This window comes from Notothenia rossii (assembly GCF_949606895.1).
Source record: "Notothenia rossii genome assembly, chromosome: 6".
In the NCBI taxonomy this organism is placed as follows: domain Eukaryota; kingdom Metazoa; phylum Chordata; class Actinopteri; order Perciformes; family Nototheniidae; genus Notothenia; species Notothenia rossii.
In genome coordinates, this window is record NC_136909.1 from 58626672 (window position 1) to 58642884 (window position 16213).

The 16213-nt window shown below is 41.7% G+C and overlaps 2 protein-coding genes across 2 annotated transcripts in view; one reads left to right on the top strand and one right to left on the bottom strand.

The window, feature by feature from the left end:
* Positions 1 to 16213, top strand: part of LOC307044209 (gamma-aminobutyric acid receptor subunit pi-like) — a 241866-nt gene that overhangs the window by 3846 nt on the left and 221807 nt on the right. The window lies entirely within an intron of this gene.
* On the bottom strand, positions 5219 to 7060 carry LOC307044625 (uncharacterized protein; the record flags this gene model as incomplete). Its single annotated transcript, XM_079689936.1, has 2 exons — positions 6260 to 7060; positions 5219 to 6076 (listed from the first exon to the last, which is right to left on the bottom strand). Exons 1-2 carry the CDS (start codon positions 6959 to 6961, stop codon positions 5219 to 5221), a joined length of 1560 nt encoding a protein of 519 aa, XP_079546062.1. The 5' UTR covers positions 6962 to 7060.

Genomic DNA, 16213 nt, shown 5'->3' on the forward strand with positions numbered 1-16213 from the left:
AATGGCATCTCGAATGTCACCTAACATAGAAATAAAGGATTCTCCTGTAGATTTTACGAAAGCTTGCTAAATGATGGTGAGGAGGCAGAGGGGTATTAAGTCATCTGAAGAGAGGAAAAAAACGTTTTCACAAAATATTGATTCAATAATTATTTCTTGCTTAAAACATGTGTGCTCACTGTGTTTGGAGATTGAACTGCCTGCATAATTAAAAATATAGAATAGAATGGCATAAATTGAGTACTCAAAGACGTGTATAAAAAGCTGTACAATTATTTGATCCATCATTTTGACGTGGTGTGCAGCTTTAGGTGCTGTTTACACGAGAACGCAAACGGTTGTATCCGCTAGTTTTCTCTTTCGTACAGCACCACTTACAGGCCCAGCATATGTACTACAGCGTCTCCAGCGCTCCTCTCTCGTGTGAACGGAAGACTTTTTTGATATCGTATTCGGTTCGTTTGCGTTTCGTATGCGTTTGCGTGTAAATGGGGTCTTAAAGACTGTGTTACCCATGAGCCTCTGCTGCTGTTGCTATATATTTAATCCAGATTAAGAGGCACACATCACAGCTGTAATCAATCACTTTGTTGTTACACTTGGGAATACAATCAACATTTAGTGATAATCCAAAAGAGTGAAAAATCAGAGTTTCACAGTCCATTGAAGCTGTAGAAGGGCTTCTACTTTGATGTCATATTGTCTATGGGAAGAATTCAGGACTCCCAACTGTGCAGAAAGAAATTCCCCTAATTTAGCAAATCTACAATAGTGAGCTTTATGGTTACCTTTAGATTTAGCTAGACTACAGTAGCTGTTTCCCTACAATAATGTGCTCCTGGCATTAGCTTCATTACGAACAAGGGTGATAGCTTTCTTCCAATCTACCTCTCTGAAAAAAGGTAAGCATATTTCTTGGAAGAAGTTGGAACTGTTCCATTAAACACAAACCCTCCTGCGTCGTTATAACTTAATGTTTTTTCCGTCTCTTCCACATTTTCACCACTGTCATTACTGCTGTAATTGCACGCCTGAAGATTTCCACTCATACAGTTTGTTTGATCGGCAACACTGCTGACTCATCCCAATATTAAGGCAGAGGGATGGACAACTTTATGAAATGATGAGAAGTTGAAGTCACTCACAGCCTGAGTGGAGACTTCTAAACCCACAGATGAAACAGGGGAGCAGAGGCCTCCATGTAGATAACATCAGTTCAGGCCCTGGTGTTTCTGTGAGACATTTCCTTGGTGGGTTTGAAAAGAGGCTGGGCCAGAAAGAAAGTGAAACTGATTGAATTGGGTTGTGCGCTGAGGGAAGTAAAGTCACTTGAATTAAAGAGGAATGTTTATTAGAAGGCCCTGCATTTAAAACAGCATATTTTATAACATAGAAGTATCAATCTACAACAAAGTGAAATAATCCATTTCTCTATTCCACCCCCCTCAAATAAGTGATTCTTTAAGAGCTATTTGTGACCGAATGTACTAGTCGATTCCTTAAAAACATCTGAACTTAGCTTTGAGAAGGAATGCTTTCATGTTATGTTTGTGCAAAGCATATTGGTTTAAATGGACTCTTCTACTCTGTCTCTTTGTATCTATATGTTCTTAGACTATAGATGGATTATGACAAAGACCCAGGGTTGTATGAAGTCTTATACAGTATTTGTTGGCACAATTTCGAAACATCTTCATTAACAAATCTTTTCTCTTGACTGATGGGTAGATAATCCGATATTTATCTCATAATGTATCATATAGTTTTGTGAAATTAATAATCACAACAGAGTAGCTAAATCTGTTTGGACAGTGGTTGTCTAATCCTGCTAAAGCCATAAATTAAATAGCCGGATAACAAAGTATCCAAATCGATCACCTGCTAAAGTGCAGTCAGAGATGACCCCAATGAGAACATTTCTATCATATAGGTTAGAGTTTTGCATCGCTAGAGTTTTGTGAAAGCCTAGAACAACCATAATATCCTTATTAGTTTAGTGACAGATCTTTACTTTCCACCATTTTATGAAATGCCTGAAACCTTAGTACAAAATATATATCCTATTATTCTCTTAAATCCAATGCAATTATTTTGCCTAATACACATGTATATGAGTATTTTTTCATAGAAAACCCCCCCTAACCCTGTCTCATAAGAAGAGGAACTTGAAAATCTAGAAAAAACAATTGTGTAGCAGGTTATGAAACAATAGATACAGAAAATATCGATTTGTATATTCACTTTCAGTGTGGTAAATTGATGCTAGTGAAAGTTAATTCTGAAAGATAGCTTGAGTCGGAGGCTGCTCAAGTAGACACAAAGTAAGTGTAGCAGCTGACTGCTGTCTCCAATTAAATCTCAAACAAGTCAAACTCTGCAATTCATTCAATCAGACTGTATGGATTTCTGGGTGAGCAAAGTCCAGCAGTTGGGTCATTCATCCGTTTAGACACGGAAAGACTGATACAACGTCAGACTAAGCTACCTTAATGCATTGAGGTATTGAGGCCAGCTGCTAGCTGAGTGTTCGGCTATATCACTCCCGCTATATTTTCTTAAAAAATATATGGATGACTTTACTGTGCCATAATTGGCATACCTAAGTAAAGCCCTGTAGACTGTGATAACTATTGTGTACAATTGTATTGGTTAGCATTATTTAAAGTCTCACATGACTGCTGTGCCCTCAACAGAAGTGACAATCACCGCTGTTAGCTAGTTTTCTAAATTATTGATGGTGGATTCTTATGGACAAAAGTATAGGGGTGCATTCTATACAATTCTGTACATTCATTAAATTCTGTACATTCATTAAATAGTGTAAAAACCAACATCTCCTTTTTTCCAGAGCAACCACCATTAGGCTGGTCCTGCCACTTCCGTAACGGAGACAAGATGGCCATTGCTTATGTGAGAAGTATCTACTGTTCCACATGCGTTCTCTCAAAACCCCAAATGGCTGCTGTGCCAAATGGCTGCTGTGCCCTTTCCAGAAGGGATGTTTGCCGCTGTTAGCTTGCTAGCTAGCTACGTTGTAGTTTATTGTACTTAATCATTACTGACTTCAATTCATTTCACAACATCAAGTAACCCAAGTAATGGTTTAGAAGTTGAGTTCACAATGTGGCTCATTGTGATGTATATGTCTCAGTGCAAATGCACTTATGCATTAAAAATAGTACGTACAATTGTAAGTATTTTTGTACAAAACTAAGAAAGAGCACATGTTTTAATAAACAGTATGATGTCATTACTAGCTAATAACTTGTGAAAATTTTAACTTATGAATACATAGTTTTAATGTCACAAACATCTGATAATGATTTCAATTTTACTGAAGAAGAGGCATTGGTTCTTTCTTGGTACACTTAATGCATGTAGCAAATATTATGAATTAAAGAAAAACATTTTGCCGTCATTCCGACAAGTGTTTAATCAAAACCTGAGAAAGTAACAAAATAAATATTTCCTTGTTTCAATTGTGCACCGAAACCACTGCAAAGGGAAAAAAAAATATTTTGCAATATAGGGTCTGGCTGCTAACGAATCTTGAAAATCACTGCCATCATCCGGTAGAGTGATCAGAATGAACTGGGGGAAGCGTTGACGTGCTTTTTATGTGACTCATCCAGAATGTCTAGAATAAATACCTTGGGTACAAAGGAGAGAAAAGCCAGATAATTAGATGAAGTGACTCAGTACTTCCCGACACATCTTTTCTATATTAGCTACTGCCCTTTTCAAGTCAGCTTATAATCAAAATTGCCAGTGGTTGGAGTCACAGCTGAAAGACAGGCTTCATTTTGCAGGGGTGTTACCCAACCTTTCATGTTGGAGTGTCCCTCATGATGATGGTCACTGAGCCTGGGCAGATGCCAGCACAGATTTACTGGGAAACAGAGGCCGAGGAAGAGAGATATCTGTACCATTAAATGAAATTCTGCCTCAGGAGCAGGGGCGGACTGACCATTGGGAATACCAGGAGTTTTCCCGGTAAAATAAAATAATAATAATTCAAATATATATATATTTTTGCCTAAACCCTACCGGCCCACATTTGTAAGTGTTCCAGCCACTCCCTTTTTTTTTTTTTTTGCTTACCTAAATCCTACCGGCCCACATTTGTAAGTGTTCCGGCCACTCCCTGGAAACGGGGTTCAGGGGGAGTGGCTGTAATCGTAGGATAGAAAAGGGGGAAGTGACGTTTGACTCAGAGGTTGCGCGGCTGTGGAGAAGAACTAGACCCTCCAGAAAAACGTGGGCCAAAATCCTTAATTATGCGGGCTAAAATCATTGATTATGCGGGCTAAAATCCTTGATTATGCGATAAAAATGCGGGGTTTTTATGTGATTTTATGCGGGAAAATTGCGGGAAGTTGCGTAATATGCGGAAAGTTGCGAAATATGCGGAAAGTTGCGAAATATGCGGAAAGTTGCGAAATATGCGAACAGTTGTGAAATATGCGGGAAGCGGAAAAAAGGTGATTATTCTCCCGCACCCTGTTACTAGGCTACTACTGAATGAAAGGGAGCACTTTTAAAGAGTTGCTATGATAAACAAGCATACTAGAAGCAAGCTACATCACAGAAAGTGCTGGTAATGTTTTAGTTCTTTATTATTTTCTCAACTTAAGCATGGATTAAACATTTCTGAGTCACAACATTTTCAAAAAATAAAATAAATGCTTCCTGCTTTATAAAGGTGAGGTAGAACATCGTTTATGCTATAATAATATTTTCAAAGACAGAAACTGAGTAACTGTTGAACATCAACTCGCCAAAATCATAGGATTTTGAAAATAACATATCTCTCATGAGGCAAATCTACTTGACCATTGAATGGTTCTATAAAACTTAGGTAACACAATACTGTATTGCTATGCATTAACAAAACAAAACAAAGTGCAATAATCTCTCACAACTCAACTGTAAGGTTGTAGTAAAGTTAAGCTATGTGCACAAAAACAGTGCAATATCTTACAACTGTAAGGTTTTTTAGAATAACACACACAAGAAAAAGTGCAATCTTACAACTTTAAAGTTGTATTAACTACTGAATGCATCAACAAGAGTTCACAGTGTATGACAAATGAACACATAGGTTAACAACATTTTTTCAAGAGCAATCTTACAACTCTCAAGTTGTATTAATTCCTGCATGAAATGAGAGTCCACTGTGTTTGAAAACGACTGCATAGTATGTGTCACTGTCCAATCATTAATCATCCTCCATCCCCTCTCCCTCAATATCCATGTCCTCCCACTCCTCCATATCCTCCCCCTCTATCACATTTCCCTTCTCCCTCTCCTCCCTCTCAAACGCTCCACTGAGGATCCGTTGGTTATGGCATAAGAAGACCAAGGCTTTGAGGTTTTGGTTGGTAGTTGATCTCCTTCGGCTGGACAATACCAGCTTGTAGATGCTGTTGCTTCGTTCAGCATCGGCTGAGTTGGAGACAGCATCTTTGTATCGGTGGGCCAAGGAAGACAGTACAGGAAGTCTCTCCTGTAAGCCATCCCAGAACACATCCAAATCCACCACGCCAGACAGTGCAGCTCTGAGTGCTGCTGGACCCAGGGCTGTGAAATAAGAATTAAATTCATGTCTTGGCACGTCAGTGAAAACTGGAATGGCCTTGTAGCTTTCTACAGAGTCATCTAGGAATGCGATGTGACGAGGATCAAACACCCTGACCTCCTGGAGAAACTCTATGGCTGGCTGCCCATCTGACATGTACTTGGTGAGCTTTTCTTCAGCATTGACGTATGCCTCGCCAACTGTGCGGTGGATCTCGGTCTTCGTGCTGCGTGGCAGGTCAAACTCCTTGAAGTATTCTTCACATACCTCATACTGCATCTCTTTATTGGCAGCAAAGACCACCTGCAGATCCTCCAGATAATTGAAGATCTTTGTGGTCACTGGGCGTCTGCTCTCGAAGATGTCTAGTAGATTGAGGATCTGTTTGCACTTGTCAGCCATGATATTGATCTGCACATTCAGGGACTGAGCCAGGTTTGGGTCTTGAAGCATGTCCTGGAGTCTCTCCACTGACTGTGGTACACTTCTGCCACACACCTGTGAATGAAAATCACAAAGAGAAAGAAAGTGATTAGGTCAAACATACAGTAAGGCTTAAATGTTACTACATTTTACGTTGATATAATTAACACATTCATGTTTGTGTGTGTGTAGGTGTAAGGGGCCTAACTGGTGGAGAAAGGGATAATTACTGTTATGTGAAGTTACACATTTATTTACCTGTGTTTCCATCTCGATGAACTCCTTGTACAGTCCAAAGTACTCTCTGTGGTATTGTACTGCAAAGAACCAGGAGTTCCACCGTGTTGCACAGGGGTTTGGAGGCATGGTCACCTTTTTTGTTGGCAGCTTGTTTGTCATGAAGCAGAGATATCTTCTCTTGCGTGATCCAGCATTGAAGAACATCTGGGAGAAACTCATCATGAAGCTGTTCAACTGAACAAAAGGTTTGCGGAAGGCATTACCGATGAGGTTCATTATGTGTGCCATGCACGTGATGTGCAGTGAGTTGGGGTACAGCGCCTGCAGAGCAGATTTGAATGCTTTCTTCATGTAGGCTGCATTATCTGTGTCAAACACAATCACATCCTCATTTTGAATGCTGTATTCTTGTAGGCACTTCACGACAGCCACAGATACAGTGGAATGATTGCACTGCTCAAGGAACACGGTGTCTGCAAGGTAGGCCAAGATCCGACCAGAATGATCCTTCTTGAGTGGTGCAAGCAGGATGTTCAGCACGCATCTCCCCTCTACATCTGGAGTCTCATCAAATATCACAGCAACAGGTTTTCCTGCAAGAAGAGTCTTCAACTCTTCTTTTTCCTTCTCATATACTGCTCCCAAGTATTTCTCTTGAAGCTGGTGAAATCCTGGAATGGCTCCGCCATTGATTACATTTTCATTGAGGAATTTCCTCATTGCAGGATGGTCGCTCTTAGAGAGTGGAATGTTGACAGCAGTGCAGGTGGCGACCCAGGCCTCACAAATCTACCAAAAAAAGAATAGATTTGTTTTTAAATATTGGGCTGTCTTATTTATTCTCTCTCACACACAACCTGCCACTAACGTTAACCCTCTTTTTTAATTTTATTGAGTCAGGCACAATGAGTTTACATTTATACAGTCAATATTTATTTTTGTGTTCCCCCTTTCCGCCCCTCCCGGTCATAGCTAGTAAATTAAATAACTAGCTAGAGATACATGTATAGGTAAAAGTAAAGTAATGTAGAAGATAATTATTAAAAGAAAATTAATAGATAAGGGAATAAATAATAATAACAGTAATACATGTACCCATATACTCAAATATATACCCACATATACATACATACATGTGTGTACATACCCACACACATGTACACACATACTTATACAAACATGTATACAAAGACAGAACAAATAAAAGTTAAACCCCTTTACTATTCAATGAGACACATTCAATGTTTATTTATAGTAAAAGCAATTGGGCTATCACACACACACACACACACACACACACACACACACACACACACACACACACACACACACACACACACACACACACACACACACACACACACACACACACACACACACACACACCTACCTCCTCCTCATTCTGTTTTCATTTACTCGTTCGTTATCTGACCAGCTTCAATATTGTAGGCTACTCACCTCGTTTCTTGCAACCCTCGAAAGGGTTTTGGAGGTTGAAGCCTCTGTGAGCGTGAGTTGCTTGGCTTTCTTGTCCGCAGCAGAAACCATTTTTGAATGTTTGAGCGAATCGAAGTGGGTATTCACAGTCGATTTCCTTTTATGCTCCAACACACAGTTGCACGGGGTACAGAACAGTTTCCCCCCACTTTCGTGCAAGACATTGGGGTACTGCTTTGCCCGGTCTTTAGCTGAAATGTTCGTGGGTAAATGTGATGGATTCGATTTGTTCATCTTGGTGTGTGAATTCCACACCTTCACACGACGGTGTTTGCCTTCTGTGATGCGCGGGCTGATGACGTTGCGTCATCATCACTACTCGTCAAGACGAGTTAACTTTTTTATTTTTTTTATCAACTTTGTGTGGAAAAATGCGGGGATTATGCGACCTTTTGATAAATATGCGGACTTTTAAAAATCTGCGGCATTTTGCTGATTATGCGGGAAATTCAGCGATCTCAGAATTGCGTTTTTCTGGAGGGTCTAAAGAACGTGTTGCCCACATTCTGTTACTGAGTTTAGGCTAGTTAGCTAGCAGGTTTATTGTTTTGGGTGCAGTCACTTTTGCCTCCACTTGCTGTTCAAATAAATGTTGAAAGAAAAAGTAAATCTGTTTACAGTTCTGTTTCATAGCAGTTTCTGAAACAGAATGGACAGTGTCTACTGTAAGAAAACAAATAAAAATAAGGAGCAAATGAGAAACACATTTGCATGCATGTTAACTGTGCTATAAAATTCAGTCAAAATGGCAGGACAAATTTGTACGTTGATTAATTGTTAGAATTTGTACCTTTTCAGTACTGTTTGCGTGGTTGACATTATGCAAACGCTCTGCAACGGCCCATAATGCTTCCATTAGGAAAGACACGGTGCAGTTTTGAAAACGCTGTAAATATAAAACCACTAATTTTCCAAAATTAAAGTTTTATCCGCTTATTTTAACAATGTTATCGCATGATTTATTACGAAATTATTGCATATTTGCTGTAAGCTAGCTAGATAACGTAGCTAACCTAGTCATTTCAGATATACTGACAAAACACTTAAAGTTATGAAACAGTTGGCCAACTTTATAGTCCCCAAACGTCACCAAGCGCTCCGGCCCCAGCTGTGTCTTTTGTATTCCCAGTGTTTCTTTTACGTTTTTACCAAATGCTGTGCATGTATCGTAACGTTGGTGAACACATCTCTTAATTTGCATGTGTTTTGGCACATTTGCATCTTAAATCTGCATCCTGTTATAAACTGCAGCGCGTTTCTCCTAATGGAAGTGTTTTCAGCCACCTTATTTTATATTTAGTGAATCAATACTAAAATGAAAAGTCAAATGAAATAAGGCTACAAAGGCTTGTCTGAAATCAATGTTTATTTTTTTTTACTTTGTTTATTGATCGAACAATACTGTCAATCACTTCGACTCACAGAGTAACTAGGACACAAACAATTTGACATCTCATCATGTGGCATGGATTCAGTTTATAAGAGTATTTTCTCACATGCAATCATGTTTTCCTTTTCTTTGCACTGGAGGAAAACCTAATTTGGATCAATATGTGATGGGTGATGCTGCCATGTATGCACCGGAGCATGCAAATTGTCTTTGGATGCGTTCCACTCCAAAAAGCACTCTTATAGAACCAGATCTATATAATCCACATTGACTGCAGTACATGATTCACACACGGAGTGTTGCATCTTTTTTCAATCACTTCGGTTGGTTTTGAAAAAGACCTCAATGTTTTGGACTCTGAATATATAAATATTATTGAAACTCTTTTGAAAACACACAAAAAATAGATTCATTGAAGCTTTGAATTGTTTCAGGTTATGTTCTGTTATGCACTGCCAGAGAAGCTTCCATGTGAGTGGGAGTCATTCATTCCTTGTAATATCTAACCAATAATTATTTATAATGGCAATCTGCAGAGTTTTTCTGAATGTAGGTAACATTGAATAGAGTAGCTGTCGTATGGCATCAACCGCACTGCATACCCACAATGCATTACTATCAAATCTCCAAGGGCACTAATTCCAATGTTAAACGTTTGTTAAATTGTTTAAGATACTTTGATTTCTTGCATATTTCACCAAAATAAACGTAATTGAAAATGAACTTTGTTACTTTAAGATGACCTTCTCAAAAGTAAAAGTTCACGACTTTGGTCTAGACTCTGTACTTGCGAGTCTTGACCTAGGGTTTAATTGTGAGACAATGACTCGTTCCCACCTCAACTACGTAATTGACAATGGGCTTTACCATCATGCTATGCTTTCTTTATTCAATTCTGTCAGTGTAAGAAGTCTAAGCTGCTCTGTACAAATGCACACCACAGTAAAAAACTACAATATGCAAAGTACATTTCTCCAGATATGAATTCAGAACAAGATTTCCTGACATTCCTGACAATTAATTCCCGCAGCTCCAGCTCTGCATGTAATATTTGGAGCCAAGCATGAACACATGGACCAAAACAGACTGCACACAGCTACAAGTAGAACTTTTTGCAATGCTGAAACTAATTATAATTAATAATAATTAATAATAATAATAATAATAATAGATTTCATTTGTTAGCGCTTTTACAGGTGCTCAAAGACGCTTTACAGATAATAGTGAAGAAAAAATAATAGAGAAGAAAGGAACAACAAATAAATATATAGTTAAAGTTAAAGTCAAATAATACAAAAACAATCACACATGAAAAGCCAGATTGAAGAGGTGAGTTTTTGTGAATTTTTTGAAGGTGGTGAGGTCGGTGCAGTCTCTGATGGGTTGTGGGAGTGAGTTCCAGAGGGAGGGGGCAGCGACGGAGAAGGCTCTGTCCCTCCAGGTCCGGTGATTGGTGCGGGTGGGGATGGATAGGAGGTTGGCTTCTGATGAGTGGAGGCAGCGGGAAGGGGTGTGGTGGTGCAGCAGGTCTGTGAGGTAGGGGTAATGAAATGAATGTCCCAGGGAAGTTTTTGTTTACTGCAGATAAGCTCATTCAATAACATTGCATTGTAACTCATTAGCAATCCTGTTTATGTAATTAATGCATGCTGTCGAAATTCAGCATATACGTTTTAATGTCCCTTATATATTAATTGACAACCCTGAATACATCCTACAGTCAGAGGGGACATGGGGGTATTTTGCACGTATCACAGGTATGCACAGAATGCATTTGAAATAGTATGGAGCTGGGGAGGATAGGGGATAAATATTGTTGCAACATATATCTAGATTCAGAAAGGGCTTGTACAACATAACCAGTATCTTAAACCCCAGGCCTTAAATTAAGATTGTGCCTTGTTTATCTGTGGGTTAGTTGACTTTGTGAGAGCTTAAAATTAAAACAGTATTCGTGTAGAGCTCATGTGCAGAACCAGCTGTCTGTGGTCCAGTGAAGTGAGCTACATTTGTAAAAATCCCTTATTACCATGATGTAAAATGCAAAGCTGCTGCTTAAGCAATACTTATGAAATGCTGTACAATGGCAGAAAAAGGGATTACATGATTAAAAAGCATAATAAAAGAACAAATGTAAATGGAGTTCTTTTGCGCTGATGCAATGGAGAGTATAAACTATAGAGAAGCAGGGTTAGAGGGTAAAAACATATTTTGATAGAAATTCTGATTCATTTCGTCTTCAACAAGTATTAATTAAGGTGCTATTTCGGAGTTGAAATACTTCAATTACACGCGTTTTCTAGAGGACAACATTTTAAACTGGAGGTGTAGGTGCGGTGAATAAAGGACAGCAGGCAGGGATTTATCTGGTGTATTTCTTCTCCAACAAACTTAGATTATTAATAATAAACAAAACTAAAAACACTCCTTCTCTCTGTGCACCTACACCATTGTATCTGTTTATAATTTTCGACCCACATATACTACGCAGTTGCCCGGTTGTACCGGGCGTGACTTTGTATCATTTTCAATATTTGCACTCAGTAGGTGGTGCTGAATTTGATGAAATGCACCTCTGATCAAATGCTGTTTGATTGGTTCAGGGGATCTTTGGCAACAAAGTGTTTAATTGCTGGGATAAAGTTCATATGGAAATTAAGAATGTTGTCATAGCACCGTTTAAAAAAGAAGCTATTTTGAATCTTTGGGCACATACTGTATCTTCCAATTAAAACAAGTCTCAGGTCCAAATGAAGTCATTACAAGTTTGAAGTTGACTTTCATTTGATCAAGTTGGATTCATAATTTTTTTTACTCAATTCTAAACCTGTGCTGTTATTAAGCCTCACTGCTGCAAAACCACACACAGTTTATTATGTAACGTTACCAACCGATAGGTCTTAATGTATTCCACGCCCGCACCACTGTAAAGTCACTTTTACCAGTACAGCCACAGAAGTTTACTTTCCACATTATACTAAATATGTCCGTAGCCTAGCATCTATATTACTCTGGTCTCTGTGTTTAAGTCATTCTGGTCTCTGAACCGCTTTCATCTTAAAAGAGGCATGAGGGAGAGGGAGAGGGAGACTGCATGGCGATATGGGAAAAAGATGACTTTTTGAAGTAAACTTTAATATGCTCTATTACTTTTCATCAAGTTCTAAGCTTAAAGTGCCAGACTTAAGACAGACAGAGGAGTTTTTGTAGTCGCCAGTAAATAGAAGTCATTGTACTGTTGAGAGAATGTCCTTCATGCAGTGCCTATGTTAAGGTGTGTGTAGGAAGCAGGACCCAAATGCAGATTAAAGTGACAACAATAACTCCTTTATTTCAAGGCTAAACTATTCACAAAGACTGAACAGAACACTCACCGCAGACCAAGTCATTACACAAGACGAACCGACAGACAGACAGAAAAACTAGAACTTAAATACACACAAGACTAATCATACAAACAAGACACAGGTGAGGAGGGAGGAGAAAACACAGGGACACCAGGTGAACACAATCGGGTAAATTAGACACACCAGGGAAACTAACGACAGGGAACCACAGACAAATCAAGACAAAACACAAGGCAGACAGAAAACCAAAGACAAATCTAGACAAGACAAAACACAACACAGACAGATCGTGACATTACAGACAGATCCCAGACTTCCCAAAACAAAACCACAAAAGTCCAAAACCTCAAGCAGGGTGGGTGGAGGGGGTCCGGAGGAGGGACGCATCACTAGGCCACCAGGGTGGGTGGAGGGGGTCAGGAGGACGGGACTGAGCTGACCGCCCAGGGGCATAGCACAGGACCAGGAAGGGATCTCGGGCGGACGGCCCGGGGGCAAGGCAGAAGCCAAGAAGGGGGACTCGGGCGGACGGCCCGGGGGCAAGACAGAGTCCAAGGTGGGGGTTATGGAGGGGCGAAGGCTGGAGAAGTCAGGGGGCCGAGCATGAGGGCGAGGACCGCGGCTGGGAAAGTCAGGGGGCCGAGCATGAGGGCGAGGACCGCGGCCGGCAAAGTCAGGGAGCCGAGCATGAAGGCGAGGACCGCGGCACTCAGGGGGCCGGGCTCAAGGGAGAAGGCCGTGGCCCTCAGGGGGCCGGGCTCGAGGGCGAAGAATGCGGCTCACAGGGGGCCGGGCTCGAGGGCGAAGACCGCGGCTCTCAGGGGGCCGGGATCGAGGGTTAAGACTGCGGCTCTCAGGGGGCCGGACTCGAGGGCGAAGACCAGACAGCTCCAGAGGCCGAGCAGAGCCTGGTGTCGGCAAGACAGGAACCGGAGCCGGTGGGATAGGCAGGATCCCCCACGGAAGAGGACCAGGAGTTGGCAGGACCCCCGGCGAGACAGATGATGGCGGGGACTCCAACGGAACAGGACAAGGGGTTGGCAGTACCCCCGGCAGAAGAGTTGTTGGCGGGACCCCCAACGGAACAGGAACAGGAGTTGGCAGGACCCTCGGCAGGACAGGAGACGGCGGGGCCTCCAACGTCACAGGACACAGGGTTGGCAGGACCCCCGAAAGAAGAGTAGTCAGCGGGACCCCCAACGGGACAGGATATGGAGTTGGCAGGACCCCCGGGAGGAGAGTAGTCGGCGGGACCCCCAACAGGACAGGATATAGGGTTGGCAGGACCCCCGGCAGGAGAGTAGTCGGTGGTACCCCCAACGGGACAGGACATAGGGTTGGCAGGACCCCCGGCAGGAGAGTAGTTGGCGGGACCCCCCAACGGAACAGGATCTGGTGTCGGCAGGACCCCCGGCGGAACAGGTGACGGCGGGACCGCCAACAGGACACGAGGAGCTGGAGTGGGCCGGAACACCGACAGAACACGAGGAGCTGGAGTGGGCCGGAACACCGACAGAACACGAGGAGCTGGAGTGGGCCGAAGAGCCGGAACATGAGCCAGAATCATAGCTGCTGGAGCCGGCACTGGAGTCGGAACTGGAGCCGGAATCATGGCTGCTGGGGCCAGTACTGGAGTCGGAATTGAAGCCGGAACCATGGCTGCTGGGGCCGGAACTGGGGCCGGCACCATAGCTGCTGGGGCCAGAACTGGGGATGGAACCATCGCTGCTGGGGTCAGAACTGGGGCCGGAACCATGGTTGAGGGGACCGGAACTGAAGCCTGGATCATGGCTGTAAAGTCCGGTTCTGAAGCCGGAAACATGGCTTCGTGGGCCGGTTCTGGAGCAGGGACCATGACTGCTGGGGGCTGAACTGGTTCTGGAACCATGGCCCTTTGGGCTCGTGCTGATAACCTGGCCTTGCGACTCAATCTTTTAAGAGCCGTTTGGAGGCTCCGTGGACCTCCAAAAGCCAGACAAGTACTAATTAATGGCTCCTGGACTGTAGCAAACACTGGGTGAGAAGCAGGGGCTGACGCCAGACGGACCACACCGATGCGTGTGGTATCAAAAAGGGAATTGGGAGACCTGGGTCTATCAAGATCGGGAAAACAAACCGTGAGGTAATCCAAAAGCCAGGCAGGTAAGAATTTAACCAAATCTTGATTCTCCATCGTAATCTTGCATGCATCTGCCAGAGCAGCCTCATACTGCTGAACCCTGACCGCTCCCATCCACCGATTAGCACAGTCAGACAAAGAAAAAGGTATAATCCAATAGTTCCTGCTCAAACGGATCTGCTGGGCCCATATCTCTGGTCGGTTCGTAATGTTAAGGTGTGTGTAGGAAGCAGGACCCAAATAAAGATTAAACTGATAAAAATAACTCTTTTATTTCAAGGCTAAACTATTCACAAAGACTGAACAGAACACTCAGCGCAGACCAAGTCATTACTTTTTTCTTTTTTTTAATTAGAAAATTCATAATTTACATGTTATTGCGATACCTTGTATTTACATACCGTAACTGTGGCCATACATTTTATACAATAATCTTACAAGACAACATGACAAACAAAGAGACAACCAAAATGCAATTTGTCCAGACTCCCAAAAGGACTTCATTTGCTAGTCCAATCACAGTAAATAATAATACAAAACCACAATATGAGAAACAAAAACACACCCACACTGGTAATCATTTATGCATACAGATGTAGCACTGAATTTCGGACTCCAGCTTACAGCTTCCTGCCTACTACCTGCCAAATACCAGTATAGAGGAATGTTAAGCCCTCCCACTATTTTCCAAGAGGGCGTTGCCAGATTTTCAATTTCAGGTTTTAACCAGGAGATGGCGCTTCATTCACAAATACAGAAAGACAAGTTTCATGGACTTTCAGTTGTGTTTTGAAGAGCATTTCAACTATCAATATTTTAGATCAACTAAAGTATATCTAATCTTGTAATTCAATAATATATAGTCTTTATATATTAAATAATCATAATGTAAATGTTTACATTACACTTCTTTATTTGTTATGCTCATACTTTAACCTTTACAATCGTTTGCTTTAATATGCAGTATATGTTTGTGTTTGCTTCCTCCTGCTCCCTTTTGGACACATACTGTATGATTTATTATTATTATTAATATGAAGATATTATTAAGATAAGATAAGATGTTACTTTATTGATTGAACATTTTAGTATAGAATGTGCTGTCCCACGGTAATTCAGAAGGCTCACAGGTCACATTCCGACCATTATTTAAAACAATAGGTGCTTTCACACCGTCTACAGTTTGATTTGTATATCAGTTTTCGAATTACCCATTTGCTTTCTGGGAGCCCTATTTTTCAGAGCACATCCTGCTACTAAATATGTCACACACGCACGCTCTGTTGACTGGCGCAGCAGCGCGGATGCGATCAATTGCTATAAAAACACTCTTCTACTAATACAGACGGTGTCACTATGCCGGCGGATGTGGCCGTTGTTGAAGCCTCTTCAGGCTCCGCATCGGCAGGCCTCTCCCTCGGTGTGGAGCTGTCAAGCTCGACCCTAACGCCGCTTACAGCCGGCCAACTAAAAGTTGTTTTCCGTTCACGTTGTCATTTTTAGACTCCTTCGCTTCTTTGCTTGTGAATCCAAAAGCTGTGACGCTTGGCTGTTTTCGTTTTGCCATATTTTTTTATTACACAGCCAGAGTTAAAAAAATATCAATATGAACATTTCAA